General features: G+C 33.6%; 1 protein-coding gene across 1 annotated transcript; it reads right to left on the bottom strand.

Moving 5' to 3' along the window:
• Positions 1–877: 877 nt before the first annotated feature.
• On the bottom strand, positions 878–8,038 carry LOC108916994 (fatty acid synthase). Its single transcript, XM_023454684.1, has 13 exons — positions 7,953–8,038; positions 7,768–7,898; positions 7,446–7,606; positions 7,208–7,369; positions 6,301–6,781; positions 5,987–6,142; positions 5,116–5,367; positions 4,352–4,505; positions 2,781–2,985; positions 2,015–2,165; positions 1,651–1,957; positions 1,343–1,600; positions 878–1,271 (listed from the first exon to the last, which is right to left on the bottom strand). Exons 1-13 carry the CDS (start codon positions 7,983–7,985, stop codon positions 915–917), a joined length of 2,808 nt encoding a protein of 935 aa, XP_023310452.1. The 5' UTR covers positions 7,986–8,038; the 3' UTR covers positions 878–914.
• Between the last annotated feature and the right edge of the window lie 11,821 nt (positions 8,039–19,859).

Genomic DNA, 19,859 nt, shown 5'->3' on the forward strand with positions numbered 1-19,859 from the left:
GGGAGTGTTAAATGGCACACACTGTTTCTGAACGTTTCTGAAATAAGTGCCTTTCTTGAAAATCGTATAGTGGGCACGAAAATGAGCATGGTCTAACGCCTCTTGCACATGGGCGGTATATTTTAAATTACACATTGTTAAATACATCTTTATACACAAAGTCGTTGCCGGAAAGTTTGACGATCGGCTGCCGATCGGTAAAACAACGCTCGTATGTAATAGCCGTAAATGCTTCTGTTTTCGAGAAAATTAACCATAAATGTATGCAGACCCTATGCATCTTGTGCACGTGCGTTGGATGTTGCAGTATTACTTAGCCAGCGTATAAAATGTTTATTAGTGTGATGCAAATCCTCACATTGTACAGAGATCTCGGTTTCAGCAAGAGTTTTCAGTGAATGTGTGGTGTGGTGTTTTTGGCGACAGAATTTTGACCGTCGGCGTCGTTTGGAAGCATGTTTATTAGTACAAGGAAACAACACTGAATAATTTTTGTAGAACATATTTGGTAATTCGTTTAATTTTTGTGCTACTTTTAAATGAGATTTGAATAAGTTTTCGAACACAAAAAATTTAACCATCAAAACCGCCATCAGCGCTTTCGCACTGCGGCGCGCGGCAGTTTCGTTATCAAAAGTACAGCTGGCTGCCGCATCACGGATGACTTTAAATTTGTTTAAACCTTCATGTGTATTTTTTTTTCAATTTTCAATTTTCAATAAAACGTAATGCTTTAGACCATCAGTTTGTTTAATAAAAGTTGCTTATTTTAATTATAATTTTCTTCTACCTATTATCTTCAAATAAAATTTCATGGTTTTGTTTATTATTAAAAAATGTGTTCTTCAAAAATACATTGTTGAATTTAAAAAAGTAGGTATATTTAAGAATTTTATTCACATCATTAACAAACATCATGCGTTGCCAGCATCTTTCTTAAGAAACGAATTTATCACTTCTGCCGTTGCTTCATTCTCCAAAATGGTGATGTGGTTTCCCTCAAATGTATGGATTTTAACAGGTTTTTCAAAATATGTTGATAATCCATAATCTTCAGGAAGACTCCCTGAACTAACTTGACTTGGCTTGACTAGAGCTATGTCTGCTTTTAGTTTGGTATAAGGAGTGTAGGTCATCAAGGCTTTTGATCTCTCGTAAATTCCATTGGCAACTATTCTTTGATAGTCCACATCATGAACGGTTTTCTGTTTGATTAATTCTAAGGTGAAGTTCAGCCTTTCATTCCAATTTGCACATTTCAAAATGGTCTCCTGCAAACATTTTAAAATATATGGTATTAGTTTTGTTACTACATATGATTGATATTAGTTTAATTTTTTACCTTATGTTTCTCAATTACTTCCAATGGGAAGAAATAGGAAAGCATATGACATAACATTGTCGTTTCATAGTTCTTCTCGATTTCTATGCCAAAACCAGTTAACATCTCTTTCATGAACAACGGCGATCCATCAATACATATTATCGTGCCATTGTATCCTAGAGATTCCAAAATATTGGCCACTTCTATTGCCATTATAGTTCCAAATGAATAGCCCACCAAACTAAATGTTTTCTCAGGAAAATACCGCTGAACAGTCTAAAAAAATCACTATTACCTTTAATTATCTCAAAAACTGTATGACTTACAGGTACCAGGGATTGCGCCATTTCGACAATACTTTTGCAACTGACTTCTAAGTTTAAATTTAGACCAACGGTGTGGGCATTAAGGTATTTTGTGAAACTTTGAAATACGCTGGGCCCTCCTTCAATTCCTGGAAACAGTAGTATCGTGGGTCCCTCCGAATTTTGTGGAATTTTCGATTCCAACTCTAGATAAGGCAAAGGATTACAAGTTGTATCACCAAGCAGTCTAAATAACATGTCAATGTCAACATAACCGTCGGTTTCTTTGGTATCTTTTACTACTTTTTCATCTTGGATACTTCTCAATCTGCAAAAAATAACAGCAACACCAACATTAACAAAAAATACGGTAAGAAATAATTACTTCGATAGCGTTATACTTCTAATATCTCTCGTAGTAAGGAACATCTCAAAATCTCTCTCTAAAGTTTGTTTAATTTCAACAGCTGTCATTGAATCCATACCCAATTCGGCCAAAGTTGAATGCAAGCTTACTGATTTGGAATCAGTTATACCTAAAGAAACAATGTTAATGAATAAAATGTATAAAGTTTTATATATACATTACAACGAATTTCGTATTTTAGATTAATAAGAGTATAAACACAGTGCCTTATAGATGTACGTGATTAGAATGATGAATAAGGAATTATTTATTTTCTTGATTATGGCAAGTCAAATAATAATTTTGTTCGTGCTATCCCAGATTATTATTATTGAATATGTTGCATTTTGAAGACAACATACAGGGTCGGAAAGTCCCCATGGTTCATCGGTCGTTACGTGAGAGCGATAAAGTAAGTCATAGAAATCCGTGCGATAGAGAAAGATGACTATAATGAAGGTGACTAATAGTCACCGCCCATTTCGCCCTTCCACAAATAAGAAGTGGATCTTATTTGTGGAAGGGCGAAATGGGCGGTGACTATTAGACGCATTCATTATAGCCATCTTTCTCTATCGCACGGATTTCTATGACTTTCTTTATCGCTCTCACGTAACGGCCGATGAACCATGGGAACTTTCCGACCCTGTATATTTCAAAACATACGATTAATATTTTTGGAGTTGACAATTTATATATTATACTATATGCAGATGTAAATGAGTTAATCAATTTAGGAATTTACCTAATACATTAAGAACAGCATCGACGACATTGTCTGCAGAACTTAATAATTTTTTTTCGGCCACCACCATACTGGACACGATAACGGCATCTTTCTGTTTCAATAAAGTATCCAACACTTGGAGACAATTGGATATCCTCTGCTGTAACGTACCGCCTATCTCAATTTCCATGTCATTTTCCATCATTTCAGCAACCAATCCCACCTAAAAATTACCTGTTGTATTAGTTGTGACTACTGAAAGAATAGGTAGTCATATAATTTAAATATTTATATCATACAGTGTGTCCCAGAAGTAACGCAAGAAATTCGTATTTTATTTTGTGTTGCGTTTTCACAAAAACGCTAAAACACGTCAATTAGTAAATAAGAATTGTCATCTTGTCACATTGCTTAAACCTTTTTTGCGCCATGTTTCATAAACATATGACGTCATCGACATTTTTTTTTAAATAGCACTACCTAATTTTTTAAGCATAAATGAATAGTCCTTTTGAAGGGAAATACGTCGATATAGGGTTTGGCCTACTTTACTTTGACAGGAGCGAAAAAAAAAGCCAATGACTGGAATGGACATGGTTTAAAATAACAACAAAAGTAGGTATCATAAACTGATGCGAGAACAGTGCCACAGTAAAAAATGGAAATTTGGGGATGTTTTGTGTTTTGGTTGATTGTAGGTACGTTTTTATGTACTGATATGTTGGCGTTTTCGACGATACGACGAATGGCAATGTGTGGATTTTCAGTGACAGCTAAACATAACATTTTGCCTATCATTTTCTATCACTGTCGTTGGCCTTCTAGATCTAGACAGATTTCTAATATGGCCAGCGTCTTCAAATTTGGTTACTAATCTGCATACTGTAGACGGAGGTATTGGTTGTTCTGGATACTTGGCACTGAATAATTGACATACTTCATCATAACTACGGCTCCTATCTCCGTATCCAACCATAATTAGGATTTCAGTTCTTTGTTTCTCATTTAAACACAACACCATCGTAATGTAAAGTTATGGTATTTTTAACTGTCAGAATGATATGAGGCACTATTGCATTCGCTAACTGTCGTCTTCAGAACAATACCTACATAGCCGCTGTGATCGGGTGTACCCACCAAATCTACATAAAAACATGTCCCTACGATCAACCAAAACACATTTTTTGCTATAGCACTGTACGCGCATAAGTTTGTGATACCTACTTTTGTTATTAATTCAAACCATGTTCATTCCAATCGTTGGCTTTTTTTTGCACCTGTCAAACTAAAGTAGGCCAAACCCTATATCGACGTATTTCCCTTCAAAAGGGCTATCCATTTATGCTTAAAAAATTAGGTAGTGCTATTTAAAAAAAATGTCGATGATGTCATAGGTTTATGGAACATAGTGCAAAAAAGGTTTAACCAACGTGACAAAACGACAATTCCTATTTACTAATTGACGTGTTTTAGCGTGTTTGTGAAAACTCAACACAAAATAAAATATGATTTTTTTGTGTTACTTCTGGGACGCACTGTATAATATGATTTAATAAGTATATAAATATATTCGCGAATTGGGGACAAACCTCTCCAACTGCTCCCCATTCGATGGCCATAGCGGGAAAACCTGCATGTCTCCTTTGTTCACATATTCTTTCCATCGCGGAATTGGACATTCCGTAGTTAGTTTGACCGCCGTTTCCTCGCCCACACGATACAGATGAAAATACTACAAATTGGCTGCAAAATAAAAATTAATGTTTATTTATTTATCTAGTGACACCACCCCACAGTACAAGTACAAGACTTATTACGGGATGGGAGTTTACATAAAGAAAACATAAAAGAACAATATATAACAAGACAAAACAGTTATTACATTTTACATATAATTACTTCACAAATAACTTTTTTATATTAGTAATATTAACATCAATTATATCAAGCTGCTCTTGGATATCAGTATAATTTTGACACATATGCTCTACAAAAGGGAGAAAACTTCAAGGCATTAGTTCGTGGAGTAAGTAAATAAAATGTTCTAAAGTTTCGTGTTCCAATGGTAGACACATGAATATTTAACATGTGTAATATATTCGGACAATTGATATTATTATGTATTACTTTATATAAATATTAAGGAACAAAGTTGGCGTCTATCAGATAAACTAAGAAATGAAAATTTATTCAGCAGTTGCTCTTGAGGCATGCCAATAGGTGGGTACACGTCAACTTTAAAGGTTAAAAATTTTAGGTAATGATGCTGGGTCGCTGGATATTTTCTATGCTTATTTATTACGTTTCTATATATTTTATGTTTTATTTCCCATGGGGGAAAATATATCCTCACCTTAAGTCTGGGCACATCTTTCTCGTAAACTCATCAAGATAGTGAGTAGCATATGCTTTGGGCCCAAAAGAAACGACGAAATTTTCAGGGGTTTGGTTTTCGAAAACTCCGTCGGCCAAAACCACAGCTAAATTAAAAACAGCGTCTATCCTACCCAGCTCTAATGATTCTTCTATGAGCTGTTTGCACCCTTCTTTTGTTGTTATAGGAGCTGTTGATATTTTCACTATAACGCCATACGTTTTCCAAATTCTATTGAACAATTGAAAAAATGCCCCTTTACTAAGAAATGTCTACATAAGATAGATTAATTGTAAAATAATACAGAATTAGCCATCATACTTTAAGGCTAACTTTCTAAGAAAAGAATTAGGTTTACTTAAAAAACCTAAACTACCTAAAAAACCTATTTTACTTATTAAAAAACTTATTTTACAAAATTTGAGTACAATATCCCAAAAAATAAATAAATTGTCGTAAAAAAAAATAAAATAAAAAAGTGCTTTCACAGGCCTACAGCATATTAAGAAAGTAAAACTGTTCTAAGGCAAGTTGACTTAAATCACCTTAATTTCGTCCAAGAGAGGTAGTCTTAAAGTTTGATCCATTCAATCAAATAACGTATTTTCTATTAAGATTATCTAAGGCTGTGTTCAGTGTATGGTCGAACTAGTTCGGTCAAACTTCTTTAGTCAAACAATTCGCTGAACGGGCTTATATTAACTGTATTAAACTGACCAATATTCCCATTCCCAATCAGCTAATTGAGCTGACCATCGAAATATTTGTCCGCTGAATGACTTTGACCGGTGCAGTCATTCGCTGAACACAGCTTAAATTTACTTAAATCCACAATGATTTTTATTGTTACCGTAATCTATACTCCTGATATCCATTGGTAATTCCTTTCCTTGACGTTAACACGATTCTTTTGGCTCCTCTAAGGATCAACCAGTCGGCCAATTCCAATCCAAAACCTCCCAATCCACCAGCAATTACGTAAACTTTCTCAGAATTACAAAAATATCTAAAAGGAAAAATAAATACATTTTCAAGTTAATATACAAAAAAATTTAGCACGTGTTTTTTGTAACACGCACTGATGAAGAATGTAGAAAAAACTCTTATTTACTGAGTACCTATGCGAAAAGTAGTTTAATCTATAAACTATAATGAAGTTTTTACCTTGAGATTCCGCGGAATTTTGAAGGAGAAGGGGGCACGATAAGTTCCTTTTCAGGCTCTCGAATTTGGACCAGAATTTTTCCCATGTGCCTTCCTGTAGCCATGAACCTGAAAGCCTGCTCCACTTCACTGTAATTGAACACTGTTCCGTTTAAAGGTGTAATAGCTCCACGCTTGATCAAGTCCGTCATTATTCTGAATAATTCTTGCTTAACCCTGGGTGATTCACTGAACAATTTGTCCAACATGACACCCTGGAAGCTGATGCATTTTTGGAAAAGGAGTAAGCTAAGATGATGATTATTGGCTAAATCGAATTTTCCGATTTCAATGAATCTGCCGCTTTTTGCAAGGCATCTAACGGACGCCACCAGTTTTTCTTCAGCCAAAGAATTCAGCACCATATCGACACCTCGGCCTTTAGTTTCGACGAGAACCAACTGCTCAAAGGATTCGTCATGAGAATTGCCGATATGTTTATCTGAATATTAAGGTAGTTTTTCAGAATAAATCAAAACTTTTTTTATGTATAGAGCTTTCATAAATGTTCACAAGCTACATCACATGACAGTAATTTTGTTTGGAACAGTAATTTTATTTCCTTCACGTTGGCACTGAAATTTCAGTAAAATTAAAACAATAAGATCAAGGTTACATTAAAACACAATAATCTGTTTCACCGGCTGTGATTGACATAATTTTTCTCGAAATTCTATTCAACCAACCAGCGATCGCATTATCTCGAGCGTAGATGTAACGGTAAACCGTTAATATTGGTGATGCCAAGATTTAGGGACTTTTCGTTACCAGTACCAGCCGTGCAATGTTAGGTTCCCTAAGCTCGGCGGTCACGTGACTTGTAGACATTTATGAAGCCTCTGTATCTCCCATTATTTTTTTCACTGACCTTTAAGTTGTGGAAAAGTATTCTTCAGAAAATCACGTTTTTCCTTTGTACCGACTGTCGTGAATACTGTGCATCCATAGTACAAAGCCAGTCTTATAGCCGCTTGCCCGATTCCACCAGTGCCCGAATGTATTAGGATGCTTTCACCTCTTGCCATTTGTCCTCTCTGAAAAATGAATTAAATCAAAACCGACAGTGTTGCAAGAATTATAAAAAACTTTATGCCATTACTAGAAACTTACAATTATTAAAGAATAAATGACAGTAGCGTAAACCACAGGAACTGTAGCTGCTTCTTGCAAACTCCAGCTGTCAGGAATAGGAAACTTCATGTGGACATCGGCTAATACTAGTGTAGAGAGAGCCCCGCAGCTTACCATGCCCATGTAACGCCTTCCTCTGAGACCGAACAGAAGAATTCTTATTAATTGAAATCGTTCGTATAAATAGAAACATTTATCATTTAAATAAAAGAAACTGAACTAAATAAAAACAATCAAGCATTAAGCTTAAAGTATCGATTTGTTCATATTAAAATAATCTACTAGAATGTTATTTACCTACTGTCTCTTCCTGAAAATTCGAATCCTTGAACGCACTCCTGCTGCAGACGGTCCTGGGTTATGACATCTACATTTATTTTTCCCGTAGCGGTCATAATATCTCTAAAGTTTAGAGCGCTATAATATACCTGTGAAAAATGGAGAACTAGTGTTTATACTTCATATTGGTAATGTCTGCTTACAGTGATCAATTCCTCTTCAGTTTGTTCTTTCATGTGGTGATGGAGAGGTCCTTCTCTCCATTTTAGACTGGACAAATCTCCTCTTAGAGTTGAATTTAGGAAGCAGTGATCGCTCTCTATAAAGTTTTCTCTTTCCAATAAGAGATGTCTGTAAGTACCCCATTGGCCATTTTTGCAAATATTAATAGCCATATTTTTTTCCAACTGATCACGATAAAATTCCACCTGAGGCCTAAACACCTCCTGATCATCCATTATGTGCAAACACCTGACATTTTGACTCTGTGGTTCTCTTCTAAGGCAATTGACCAGACCCAAGATGCCACTTTTGTATTCATTTTCTGAATACAATATCAAATCTTGGTTTCTTTCTTTAGTGATTGTGCTCTGCACGTCTCTTAACCAATGGAAGTCTTGTGTGTCGTTCACTTTGACGTATTTAGGTTTATTTATTATACCTCTTCTACGAAGAAGGACGAAGGTTTCGTTTAAGGTTCGGTGCACTGTAAAAACTGATAAATTTTGGTTCAAATTTTTAAGCGTGTCTAACTTTCGAGATTCTCGAGTTAGAATGAAGGCATTTTCTGTTAGCACAGAAAAGGATTTTTCCAAAATCTGAAACAACAATTAATATTTTGGATTTGATGTGGTAAAAATCTATTGGTAAAAATAAATGATTTACTTACATCATTTCTATCTAAAATGTTTGAAGCGATCACGAGCATGCAGTCTGATTCGCTTTCCAATTGTTTATTTTCAACGTCTATATCTGTCTCTGGAAGAGGAGTTTTACTCAATATCTTAAGAGTGGGTTGTATAAGGGGTTGATCTTCTAGGGCTAGCTTCACAATAGGCATCAATGAAATTATATCTGCTTTGGTAAATTCATCGATGAGTTCAATAGCTTTAAGTTTATGAGCTAGACTGTTTTCTAGGATTATTTGCATGTTCACTCTTACGGATTGGTGTACATCCAACTGCGTAAAGTTAGGTACGAATTTGTAGCTTTCTAATACTGGAATAGCCAATAACTTTTTCCTTGGAATTGAGCTAGCTGTTAAACCCCAAATACTTATACCGCCAGATCTGAAAGCAGCAGTTCAAAAGGACTGTAATATTTTGCACTTCCTTAGCATTAACGGGGAATCTTTGACTTGCCTTTGTTGTTCTCAGGCTAAGCTCTGTGTTAACGGATCCGTTATCAGAACCCGCCCTGATATTGATTTTGGTTCTTGTTGTTGATCAATGATCATATCCGATGCTTCCAAATATTTCATCGTATTTTACTGTTGTCATATTTAGTAGTGACTGCAAACGCTTTGCCACGGCTGAGGTTGCCACAGAGCCTAGGGCAGGTCAAAAATTCTTAGCTAAAGCTAAGGAAGTACTGGCGGCGACCAGGTACATAGGTCAAGGCATAACAACCCAAAAGACCATGATGATGCCATAATTTTTATTTGATTTATGTTATTGATAACACCGGCACACAAAAAAGTGATTTGACCCAATAGGCTTTTTGTAATTTGATGTGCTAATATGAATCTGAGTCCATTTAACTCATCCCCAAAATTTTGTGTAATTGGCAAAATATAGTGAAAAATAGCCGAAAATCACGTTAGTGAGTGCAAGGCGCAAGGAAATTTGAAATAATTTGTTCTGAACTTAATCAAATGGGTTTCTTATACATTTTGATGTGCTGAATCCAAATCTGAAGTTTTTTACGCTGCATCCTCTCCAGATTTTGCATAAATCGCAAAATAATAGCGAAAAGTTGGCAAAAAATAGCAAAAAATCACGTTCGTAAACACAAAAAAAAATCTAAAAAATTTATTGGTAAGTCATTTATATCCATAACAATCAGTGGCGGTTTTACCATAAGAGCTGCGGAGCTGCAGAACACATAAAATTTTATGTATTTAATCATATTAAATATCAACAAAATATTTAAAGAATCCAAATATACTCGCGCTAAAATAAATCTAAGAGCTTATATTATTATTTATTACGACGCGAGCTACGCTCCTTAATATATGCAACCTCATATACAAAATGTGTGCACAGCGAACGATTAGATGCGTCCTTTGTTTTGATTGGCTAATCAGGCATGCGACCCAGTACACAAGTATATGGAGTTATGTGGCTGCAGCAACGACAGCCACTGCTGCAGTAAATGCAGTAATATTTCGTACGTGGTATGTGGTGGTTTATTTCTGCGAGCGGCACGTGCGAATATTTTCATTTAGGCGTCTACGGATATTATAGTTATTAAAATGAATAGCGTTTTGTTAAAAAAAAAACTTTATTTGGTTCTCTGCGTTATGAGGATAAACTAAAAATAAAAGAATTAGATGGGCCAAAACCACAATTAAATATTGAAGTTAGTGGAACAAGCCGAAGTAAAAGTTATAAAAGACAATTTAACAATAATGTATACACAAAAGCAGAGTGGGTGTGCGGGTGTGATTTAAAAAATACACTGTTTTGTTTTCCGTGCTTACTTTTCGGTGGGGATAAAGCATGGATATACAGTGTGAAAGATTTAAGTAATTTAAGTCATTAGGTAAAATAAACATAAGAAGTCAGTTAGATTCTGCATATTGGGATAATACAATGAACAGGTAACGAAAAATCGTTATGTATTATCTAAAATCGTAGATTGCATAAAATTTTGGGGAGCTTTCGAAATAGCACTTCGCGGACACGACGAGACAGAAAATTCGGACAACCCTGATGTGTTTCGTGGACTTATAAATTTTAGTGCAGATCTTGACGACATATTAAAAGAACATCTAGCCACATGGGTAGACCGGGATTTTCTGTGATTGTACCGGGAATTAGCTGTATGGTCCCGGATTTCGGATTTGCACGTATAACTTCCGGAATATAATATAATGTACATATATATAAAAAAAGATAGAGAAAAAATCATAACACGGCGAGGAAAATTAAAATTCGTTGAATCGTTGGTAAATTTCACAAACGATTTTTTTGTTTATAAACAATATTCAATAATTTAATAAAATATATTTAGTTTATTCCAATTTATTTATACCGTCAGTAGGTAATTCGTGAATAGATATTTCAAAAATCGTTCTTGTGAAAATCTGAATTTTTATAATTTATAAATGGATTGCTCCTTGAAATTCATGTGCCAGGAAAACGCGTGACCTTGAAAATTTTAAAATTTTTTGCCTGCGGCGCCATTTAGAGGCTCTCCGGGCACTTTATCGCGAAATTCAATTCAACAAATGTAACAACCCTAAGCAGCAGAACACATTCAATCAATGTTCACGCACCGCCACTGATAACAATTATTATTCAAGATTTTTTTATATTCATGGTTTCCATTTCTTGTGATATTTTGCGATTTTTGCAAAATTTTTGGGTACCTAATGAAACTTGATCCAAAATCTGTGGTGGGATACAGCTAATAGACTTCAAATTCGAATTCAGCGTATCAAACTACATAAAAAACATATTTGATCAAGGTCAGAAAAAATTTTTTCGAATTTTTTTGCACTCAAAAACGTGATTTTTGGCGAAATTTTGCTATTTTTTGTGATTTTTCCCTATTATTTAGCGATTTATATAAAATCTGTGGGATGGATTTTAAAAGACTTCAGATTTGGATTCAGTACTTTAAAGTGTATAAGAAACCCACTTGATTAAGTGCAGATCAAATTTTTTCGAATTTTTAACGTGATTTTCGGCTATTTTTCTCTATTTTTTGCTAATTACTCAGAGTTTTGGGGGTGTTTGAGTAAACGGCCTTCAAATTCGGATTCAGCACGTCAAAATACATAAAGCCTATAGGGTCAAATCAAAGATACAGAGCACTTTTTTTGTATGCCGATGTAATTAAATTCGAACAGACGAATACAAGAATAATAAAATAATTGATATTCTCATGAGTTTATATTAATAAATATTTTCTACATCCAAGTTAAAAATGAATGTGTAATCACATCAAAATTATTTATCTATGTAGAATTAAAAGAATAGATATAAATGGAAAAATTGCAGTAAACCGATAAACGAAAAACTTATTTTTATTATTAATTGCCTTATTACCTTATTACTCCAGTTTTCATATCGTTGATTACTGGCAGAACAATAGCATTTTGTTCATTTCGTTCTGCATTGTCCAAAAACTGCAAATGAGTTTTTGTCATTATAGTTAGTTTAGAAATGTAGGTTGGTACATAAAGCAACCTAGTATCGGATTGTAAAATCTTCAGTTGAAGCATGTTATCAATGAAAGTGACCCAATTGTCATCCCATTTTATATAAGCCATCGAGGCGGAACTGTCACATTCCTCTATTGCACGAAAACCTCCCCTAAAAATGTTTTTTATTTAATTCAGAGTTAATTTGAATGATCACCCAAATGTCTGTTAAGAATGGAAATTATTATAATTAATGTGAGAGATGAAGACCACGTATCATTTCTAAATGAAACGTTTTAAATCAATTATCACGATATTGAATATTTGTTCCCTGGTACATACTTATATGTGTATCCTCGTAATCTCAACTCCTTGTAGACGTCTTTGCTTTTTAATTTAAGGCCTGAAGAGCTTTCAATTGGCACACAATTATGTGATAAGTTTTCAGACTTTACTGTCAATAAGAAGATCCTTCCAGTAACCACTATGGAATTCCCTTCTGTAACTTCGAAATTGCCATTGCTCGATTGAATGTTGATCAGTAGGTTGATATAACCTTCTTTGGGCACTGTGGTGGCCCTGATGAATTTACAGTTTTCAAAGCAAACTTGCGAAAAAGTCATTTCTATGTCATTCAAGGTTGTGAAGGTTTTCCATACTAGATGTAAATATCCTGCGGCAGGAAATATATTTCTACCTAAAACCCAAAACATTTATACAATTAATTAAGTTAATTTTAATATAGAAGTAACAGACCGTCAATAACATGTCCTCTGATGTATTTCCATTCGTTTTCCTCAGCATCAATAAGAACTATTCTATTGCCGCACTTCATCTCATTTTTCAAATATTCTATGTGGTATTTTGGTACACTTTTAGATTTTCGATGGTCCCACTTTACATAAGGAGATATCATTGCTGTTCCCCTACTCACAGGAATTGGGACAGGAGGATAAAGCTTACTTATCTGAGGATTGAACCCACGTTCGTACAAGCTGAATTAATAAATTCATTACTTTCATAAAACCGCATAGTTAGAGAGTTTTTACCTTCCAAGTCCTTTCAAAAATTCTGTTAAGTAGCTGCCACTCTCTTTATTAAATAGTGGAATAACAGAAACGTCTTCCAGTTCCTCTGATAGGCTGTCTCCAATTTTGAGTAGGACCGAATCTCGACTCAATGCATCAGTATTTTGGAGTATATTGCTAAATATCGTGTCTACAAAGTGTTCAGTTCTTCTATTGTTTTCGTTACTTTTTGAACATCCTAGTTGATTTTGCACACTTTGCAATACATGATCTTCTACGAAAAATGATTTTGGAAATTTTTCTTTATTAATTATTTATATAAACTTACTAATTGAAGACGAAACTTTAGTTTTAAGAGATACGCCAATGTAGTCACTCGTCGTTGTATTTCCATTCTGGAAACTATGACCATTTATTTTGTGGCTATCTACCGTAACGTTGTTTTCCTGAAATATTTGAAATAAGTAATGTTTCTATTACATCTTAGGATGATGTCAGATATGTATATTGAATAATTTATTCTGTATGTTATAAAGTTTAAGATACTTAAATAAGTTGAAATTCTTAAATTCGATAATTTCTATTTTCTTATATATTTCGATAAAAAATTTTACCTGTTTTAAATTTTTACGTTATTACGTAACCATAAGATGATCAGTTTTAAAGATAATTCTGTTTTATTATTTAATGTAATGAAACAAATCCTAATGGGGATCTTACCAGATTATTGTTGTTGTTGGAGTCTAATATTATATCGTTTAAGGCCTTGTTTATAGAAAACATATAATTGATCGTTTCTTCCAAAGACAGTGTTCCATCACAATACGCAGAGAGTAATTCTGCAAATGGATATCCACGTTTCCCGGTCGGTTTTACTTCCACTAAATTGAATAAATCGATAAGACCCATCTGAACTACAGAGCTTCCAAGCAAAGGGTCTATGTCGTTGTTAGATTTCTTAAGTAAGACATCTAATATATTTACTTTTTGGCACAGAACCTTTTGTATCCTAAAACAAAATTAAATGACATGATGTTGAACGATGATACAAATGAAATAGGAGGATACAGCACAATTTTCATTTATCTTTTTTTTTCTTCAGTCCAATCCGCTGAAAGTAAAAAATGTCTTCAGAACAATCTATTTCTTTGAAGATCACTTAATCTTTTCAACAGTGGTGCAACGGCTGTTTGGGAGTAAACGCAAACTCAATTAATTTGTTTGTTATATATTTAAGGGTGTATCTGGGAAACCTGAAATTATTAGGAAATTTCCTAGATCTGGGAGCGCCAGGGGGAAAATATCATGGAATTTCTTAAATTTTCATGGAATTTTTTAAATTTGTTCTTTATTTAAAAGATGCTGCTACTAGATATCAAGTCACTGAAAAGCCTGGCTAGGGCACTATCTGTACTACCAGTGTCGTATGTTTGTTGATATAGTTTATATAAAAAATTCTCATTTCTATTTTTTTTATTACTGAATCATATTTAACTAACACTACACGACAGGAATCTGTAAGGTATACAGAAAAGCTTAAATATGCAAAGCAATGAACAATTTAAAGGTTATTAAAAAATATTACTACTATTCATTCAATCTTTTTTCCATTCATTCATTTTATTATAAAAAAAATAAAAATTACTTCTTAAAAATTAACTGTAGCTAATTCTGTAACAGCTTTCTGTATATCGTATAATTTGTTTAAAATTGCAATAACAACTTTTTGAAACTTCCAATCTTATGAAAAGATTGTCATTTTCTCGAAACGTTGGCAAAAAAAAGAAATTAGTTGTGCCAGTGAAATAAACACAAAAAGTCACATTAGAATGGTTCAAGAACTTTTTCAGTCGGACTACAAAACGGAGGCATAGCTAAATTTTAAAGAATACATAAAATTCAGAAGAAATGGCAGTTTTTTTCAGTGCACTACTCTGCTCATATATACTTTTCAGTTTGTCTAATAGTTCTTGAAATCTGTAGTGATAATTAAATTTAGTTCACCCTGTACATAAACATAATAATTGCTAAAAGTGGGTACCAAGAGAGAAAATAGTTTTATGCAATTTTAGAAAAAAAAATAAGAGCAATCTAAAATATACTAGCCAATTTTTTTATTTAGAAGATTATTGCATTATTTTGGTCTGCTAAAATCACCAAATAATTATTAGCCAAAGTCTAAAAGCTGCCATTTATTTTCAGTAAATTTAAATTTCCACTTGGAAATAGTCATTATAAAAAAAAATCTAATTAGTGTGTTTTTTAATGGTGATGGTTTTATTTTTAGCTTGAGCTGATTGCATAATATATTTTAATTAGAGTGCTACTTTATCAATATTACTTATTAATGGAATAAATATTAACTGCGTTAATAAAGTTTTTAATAATTTGTGCAAAGAAACAATATTTACTGATGTTGTAGTACTTAGTTAATGCTGCTTTGAATTTAGGTAAAAATTCCCTATATTTTTCCAAATTTATTTTAGTCGATCCAATGTCATTTTTGCCCAAACTAAAAATCTCCTTGTATAACTAAATTGCCCTTATTTGGAACTCGGACAAGCAAAAATTGTTAGTAGATAAGTTTTTTTCTAAAATCATAAGGAAAATTTATTCCTATTTGGCTACCATTGAATAATTTTTGAAATAATATATTTTGTTAAATGTTTGTGTGGGAGATATTGCCAAAAAATTTAGGAAGTAGTGATTATTGGAGTCTGATATACAGCTTATGTATACGCAAATTTAAAATATTTTAAAATCTTGATAAAAGATCTCGAAATATCAGGAAATTTTTTGGTAAAAATTTTATTATAGATATTAACGACGTAAGTTTGATTTTAGGATGATATCGACTATGATATAAGTCCTGTTACTGGAGAACGTTGCAGGGACATGCCAACAGAATATCTTCTGCCTAAACTGCTATATGCTGACATAGACAATGTTTTTTCTTTCAAGAAGATTGTGCGACTTGTCACACATCTCGTAAGATAATTGAATTATTGTAACAATAGTTTCCTGGATGAGTTAGTTCCAGAAATGCTGATGTCAACTGGCCATCAAGATCATGTGATTTCACCCCTTGGACTTTTTCCTATGGTGTTATGTAAAATATCTCTGCTTTACAGGAGAAACAATTTCTGACTTTAATTTGAAAATTCAACTCACCTTTGAAAATATACCAAAATTAATTCAGTCAGACATTTAAAAGATATTATTATTAAAATATTGACTGTATTTCATAATTAAATAAATATTATGAGATTATCATGTACAGTTATTATTATGTCTCACTTTCTGGAAAGTTTTTTAAGTTGATGATCAACTTCTGTCATCTAATATTTCTATTTTTTTTACCTTTGAATACACCTGGAGAATGCAGAGAGTGCCATGAGATCATAGCCGATGTCATACCATTTATTCATCTTCCCAAAGTCAAAATAGAGTGGTACAGAATCGTGAGGAAAATATTTGAGGAATTTGACAGATGATCCATATTCATTATAACGGGATACTATAGTGTAACCTCTAAACATATGGGTTTCTATATTATTCCTACAAAATACATCAAATGATTTTCCTTCACAAGAATACAGCTATTTGAAATATCAAAAGTCGCACCTGAAACTTTCTTGTAATATTTTTATATATTCAGTGTCAAATTTATTAACATCAACAGTACTGAGTAAGCTTCTAACAGCTTCTTCTGTTCTTCCACTCACACATACGAGTCTAGGTAGATTGTCCTTTGGAATACCATGATTATTGACTTTAGTCTTGGGATTCCACCTCAATAATACATGGCCGTTACCACCACCAAACCCAAAACTATTAATACCTAAAAAGCCAAGTTAGAAAAAGAAGTAAATGAAACATAAAATATTACCCATTAATCCTTTGTCGTCCATTAATTTCAGTTTTTCTGTAACCACTTTCATTCTTCCTTCTACTAGTCCTTTTATCTCTGGCCTTGGTTTATTATAATGTATGTTAGGAGGAATAAACCCAGTTTCCATACCAATAATACACTAGAAAGTTATTGTTATTCATATATCATATATAGCGTGTAACAAAAATGAACCAAGAAACTTCAAGGATTCATAAAACATATAAAAATATTTTCGAAACCTCTCAAAAGAAATTGTTCGAAAACATTCTCGAAAAACTACTCAGTGTTAAATAATGTACATAGTTCAGAGAGATTTATGGTGACTATTCGCTTTTTCAGTATAATTTCTACACCACTGGCTCTTAAAAAATTTGATAAAGTAATTTGATAGTTTATTCCATTTGGGAGAAAAATGTATTGGAGACAAAAATTTGATTTTCCAGCAGGACGATGCATCCTCTGTCATACGACCAAACTTACATAAAAAAATATGTTTGCAGATTTAAATGTCATTGTCATACCAAATGTCATGCCAAAGGACAAAGCAGACGTTATGAATTACTAAATCATAAGCAAACTCTTCCGTCCGAGCGTATTCTTGTCACAACATTTTGTTGTAGCTACTTGGCTACTGAATTTAAATAAATAAATAAATAATTTTCATCTTTATTAGTTTTATAATAAATTAGCAAATTTATAAAAAATAGTATTTACAAAGTAAATGGCGGCGTACATTTTAAACATAATTTCAAAGAAGAAACGCTACCGTACAATTGATCAACAAGCTGAAATAATACAAAAAATATTCTATAGTCTCTTAGACATTAAGTAGGTATGTACTTTTTTACACTTACGAAACGAAGTGCAAATACCGGGTGTTTCATGAAGTTTTCCCGGCACTAATAGAGGATGTTCCTTGGGTTATTTCTAGGAAAAAAGTTGGTATAAGTATGTGTCCGATTTGCTTTACTTATTGAGCTACACGAATTTGAAAATAAAATAATGGAAATTAAATTTTCATTTTTATTTTTAGAACATCGGTAATAGTGATACATATACATTCTTAATTTAAAAGGTTTTCGAAAATTCCACCTCCTACTTCAATACATTTGTCAGCACGCCTGTGAATTGCTCGCGTTGCATTTCTAATATTCGCGTGCTTTTCTTTTATTTGCGTTGCAGCATTAACAATTCTTTGGATTAGAGCTTCGCGCTTTCCACATTCTCTTGATAAACCAAATCCTTCATCCAACCCCACATGTTGTAATCTAACGGATTGAAGTCCGGAGACCTAGCTGGCCAAATGTGTGGCCCACCTCGGCCGATCCAGCGACCAGGGTAATGCTCATTTAGGTGAACAGTGACAATTTGGGAAATATGGGTGGAGCTCCATCATGTTGCAAGTACATTCTTAATCGTCTTGCCAGAGGTACATCTTCAAGCAATCGCGGGAGTTCTTCCTCTAAAAATTATAGATACTTTGGTCCATTAAGACGACCTTCAATAATAAATGGCCCTATAAGTTGATCGTATAACATTCCACACCACACATTAATGGTAAATCTACGTTGAAAATTACTTTCTACGGTGGCATGAGGGTTGACGTCCGACTATTGATGCATGTTATGGGTGTTGTTGATACCGTCTCTGGTAAATTGTGACTCGTCCGTAAATAAGATGTAGCGATACAAATTCCTATTATTATTCAACCACTGACAAAATTCTACCCGCCTAGGGAAATCTTCTGGCTCCAGATGTTGAACACGTTGTAGATGGTATGGATACAACAGATTCTTGTTTAATGTTCTCCATACCCTAGTATTGGGAATCACTAAAGGCGTGGATATCCGTCGTGTACTAACACCGGGATTACGCTCAGCCATAGCAAGGATATTCTCTTCTACAACACTCTGCCGACTTACCCGTTCGTAGCGAATGCGAACACTTAGAAGTGGACCAGTTTCTCTGAGTGCATGAAAAGTTGTAGTAAACGTTTTCGGGGATGGAATGCGACGATTTGGGAAACGCCGTTGATATTCCAGTGAAGCTAGAGTAGCATTTCCATCGCAATTACCCAAAACAAACACCATATCGGCATACTCAGCAGTCGTAAACTTAAAAGGCATTGTTCGCGAATTTGCAAAATTGAATCTTCACACTAAACTGCAAGCTTGTCAAAACTGACAGTAACCTAGATAACATTTTACCTTGCAAATGTCGTCAGAGCACACTACTTGACCAATGCGTAGCGCGCCGAGACGTAACGCAACAAATTTGATTATTACTTTTTATATTTAAATTTCAAATTCATGTAGCTCACAAAGTAAAGCAAATCGGACACATGTTTATATAAACTTTTTTTCTAGAAATAACCCAAGGAACATCCTCTATTAGTGCCGGGAGAACTTCATGAAACACCCAGTATAATATGGTGTAGACCTAATGTCCTTTGGAAGTTTATTAAATTATTTAACACAATTGTAAGAAAACGACCTCTGAAATTGAGAACCTCTGAATTTGTGACAATCATTGATTGTCACAAATTGATTGGATTGATATAGTTGAGGTGAATTTGAAAATTTTATTTAAGAATTATATAAAATTTATATACATATTATAATGCATACATAATGTGGCGTCCGAACATTTTTGGGGCTCATAGTTTTCTCAAAATTTTGTGTGGAATTGCAAAATTTCAGAATTTTTGGATTTCTTAATAATATCTCCTAGTGATATCCTTCGATGTTAAAAAAATGGGTATTTTGCTAGGAACAACTTTAAAATTTGTCAAAAAATGTAATCTCTTTATACCATGTGGCTA

This window comes from Anoplophora glabripennis, unplaced genomic scaffold, assembly GCF_000390285.2.
Source record: "Anoplophora glabripennis isolate ALB-LARVAE unplaced genomic scaffold, Agla_2.0 scaffold3, whole genome shotgun sequence".
Taxonomy (NCBI): Eukaryota; Metazoa; Arthropoda; class Insecta; order Coleoptera; family Cerambycidae; genus Anoplophora; species Anoplophora glabripennis.

What these genes read in the sequence shown, in the direction of transcription:
- LOC108916994 (XM_023454684.1), bottom strand. Translation starts at nt 7,985, where the DNA reads ATGAAAGAACAAACTGAAGAGGAATTGATCACT. An exon ending in AAGATGTGCCCAGACTTAAG is followed by an intron (nt 4,506 to 5,115) that starts GTGAGGATATAT and finishes TTTATTTTGCAG; the next exon opens with CCAATTTGTAGTATTTTCAT. An exon ending in AATGGGGAGCAGTTGGAGAG is followed by an intron (nt 2,986 to 4,351) that starts GTTTGTCCCCAA and finishes GGTAATTTTTAG; the next exon opens with GTGGGATTGGTTGCTGAAAT.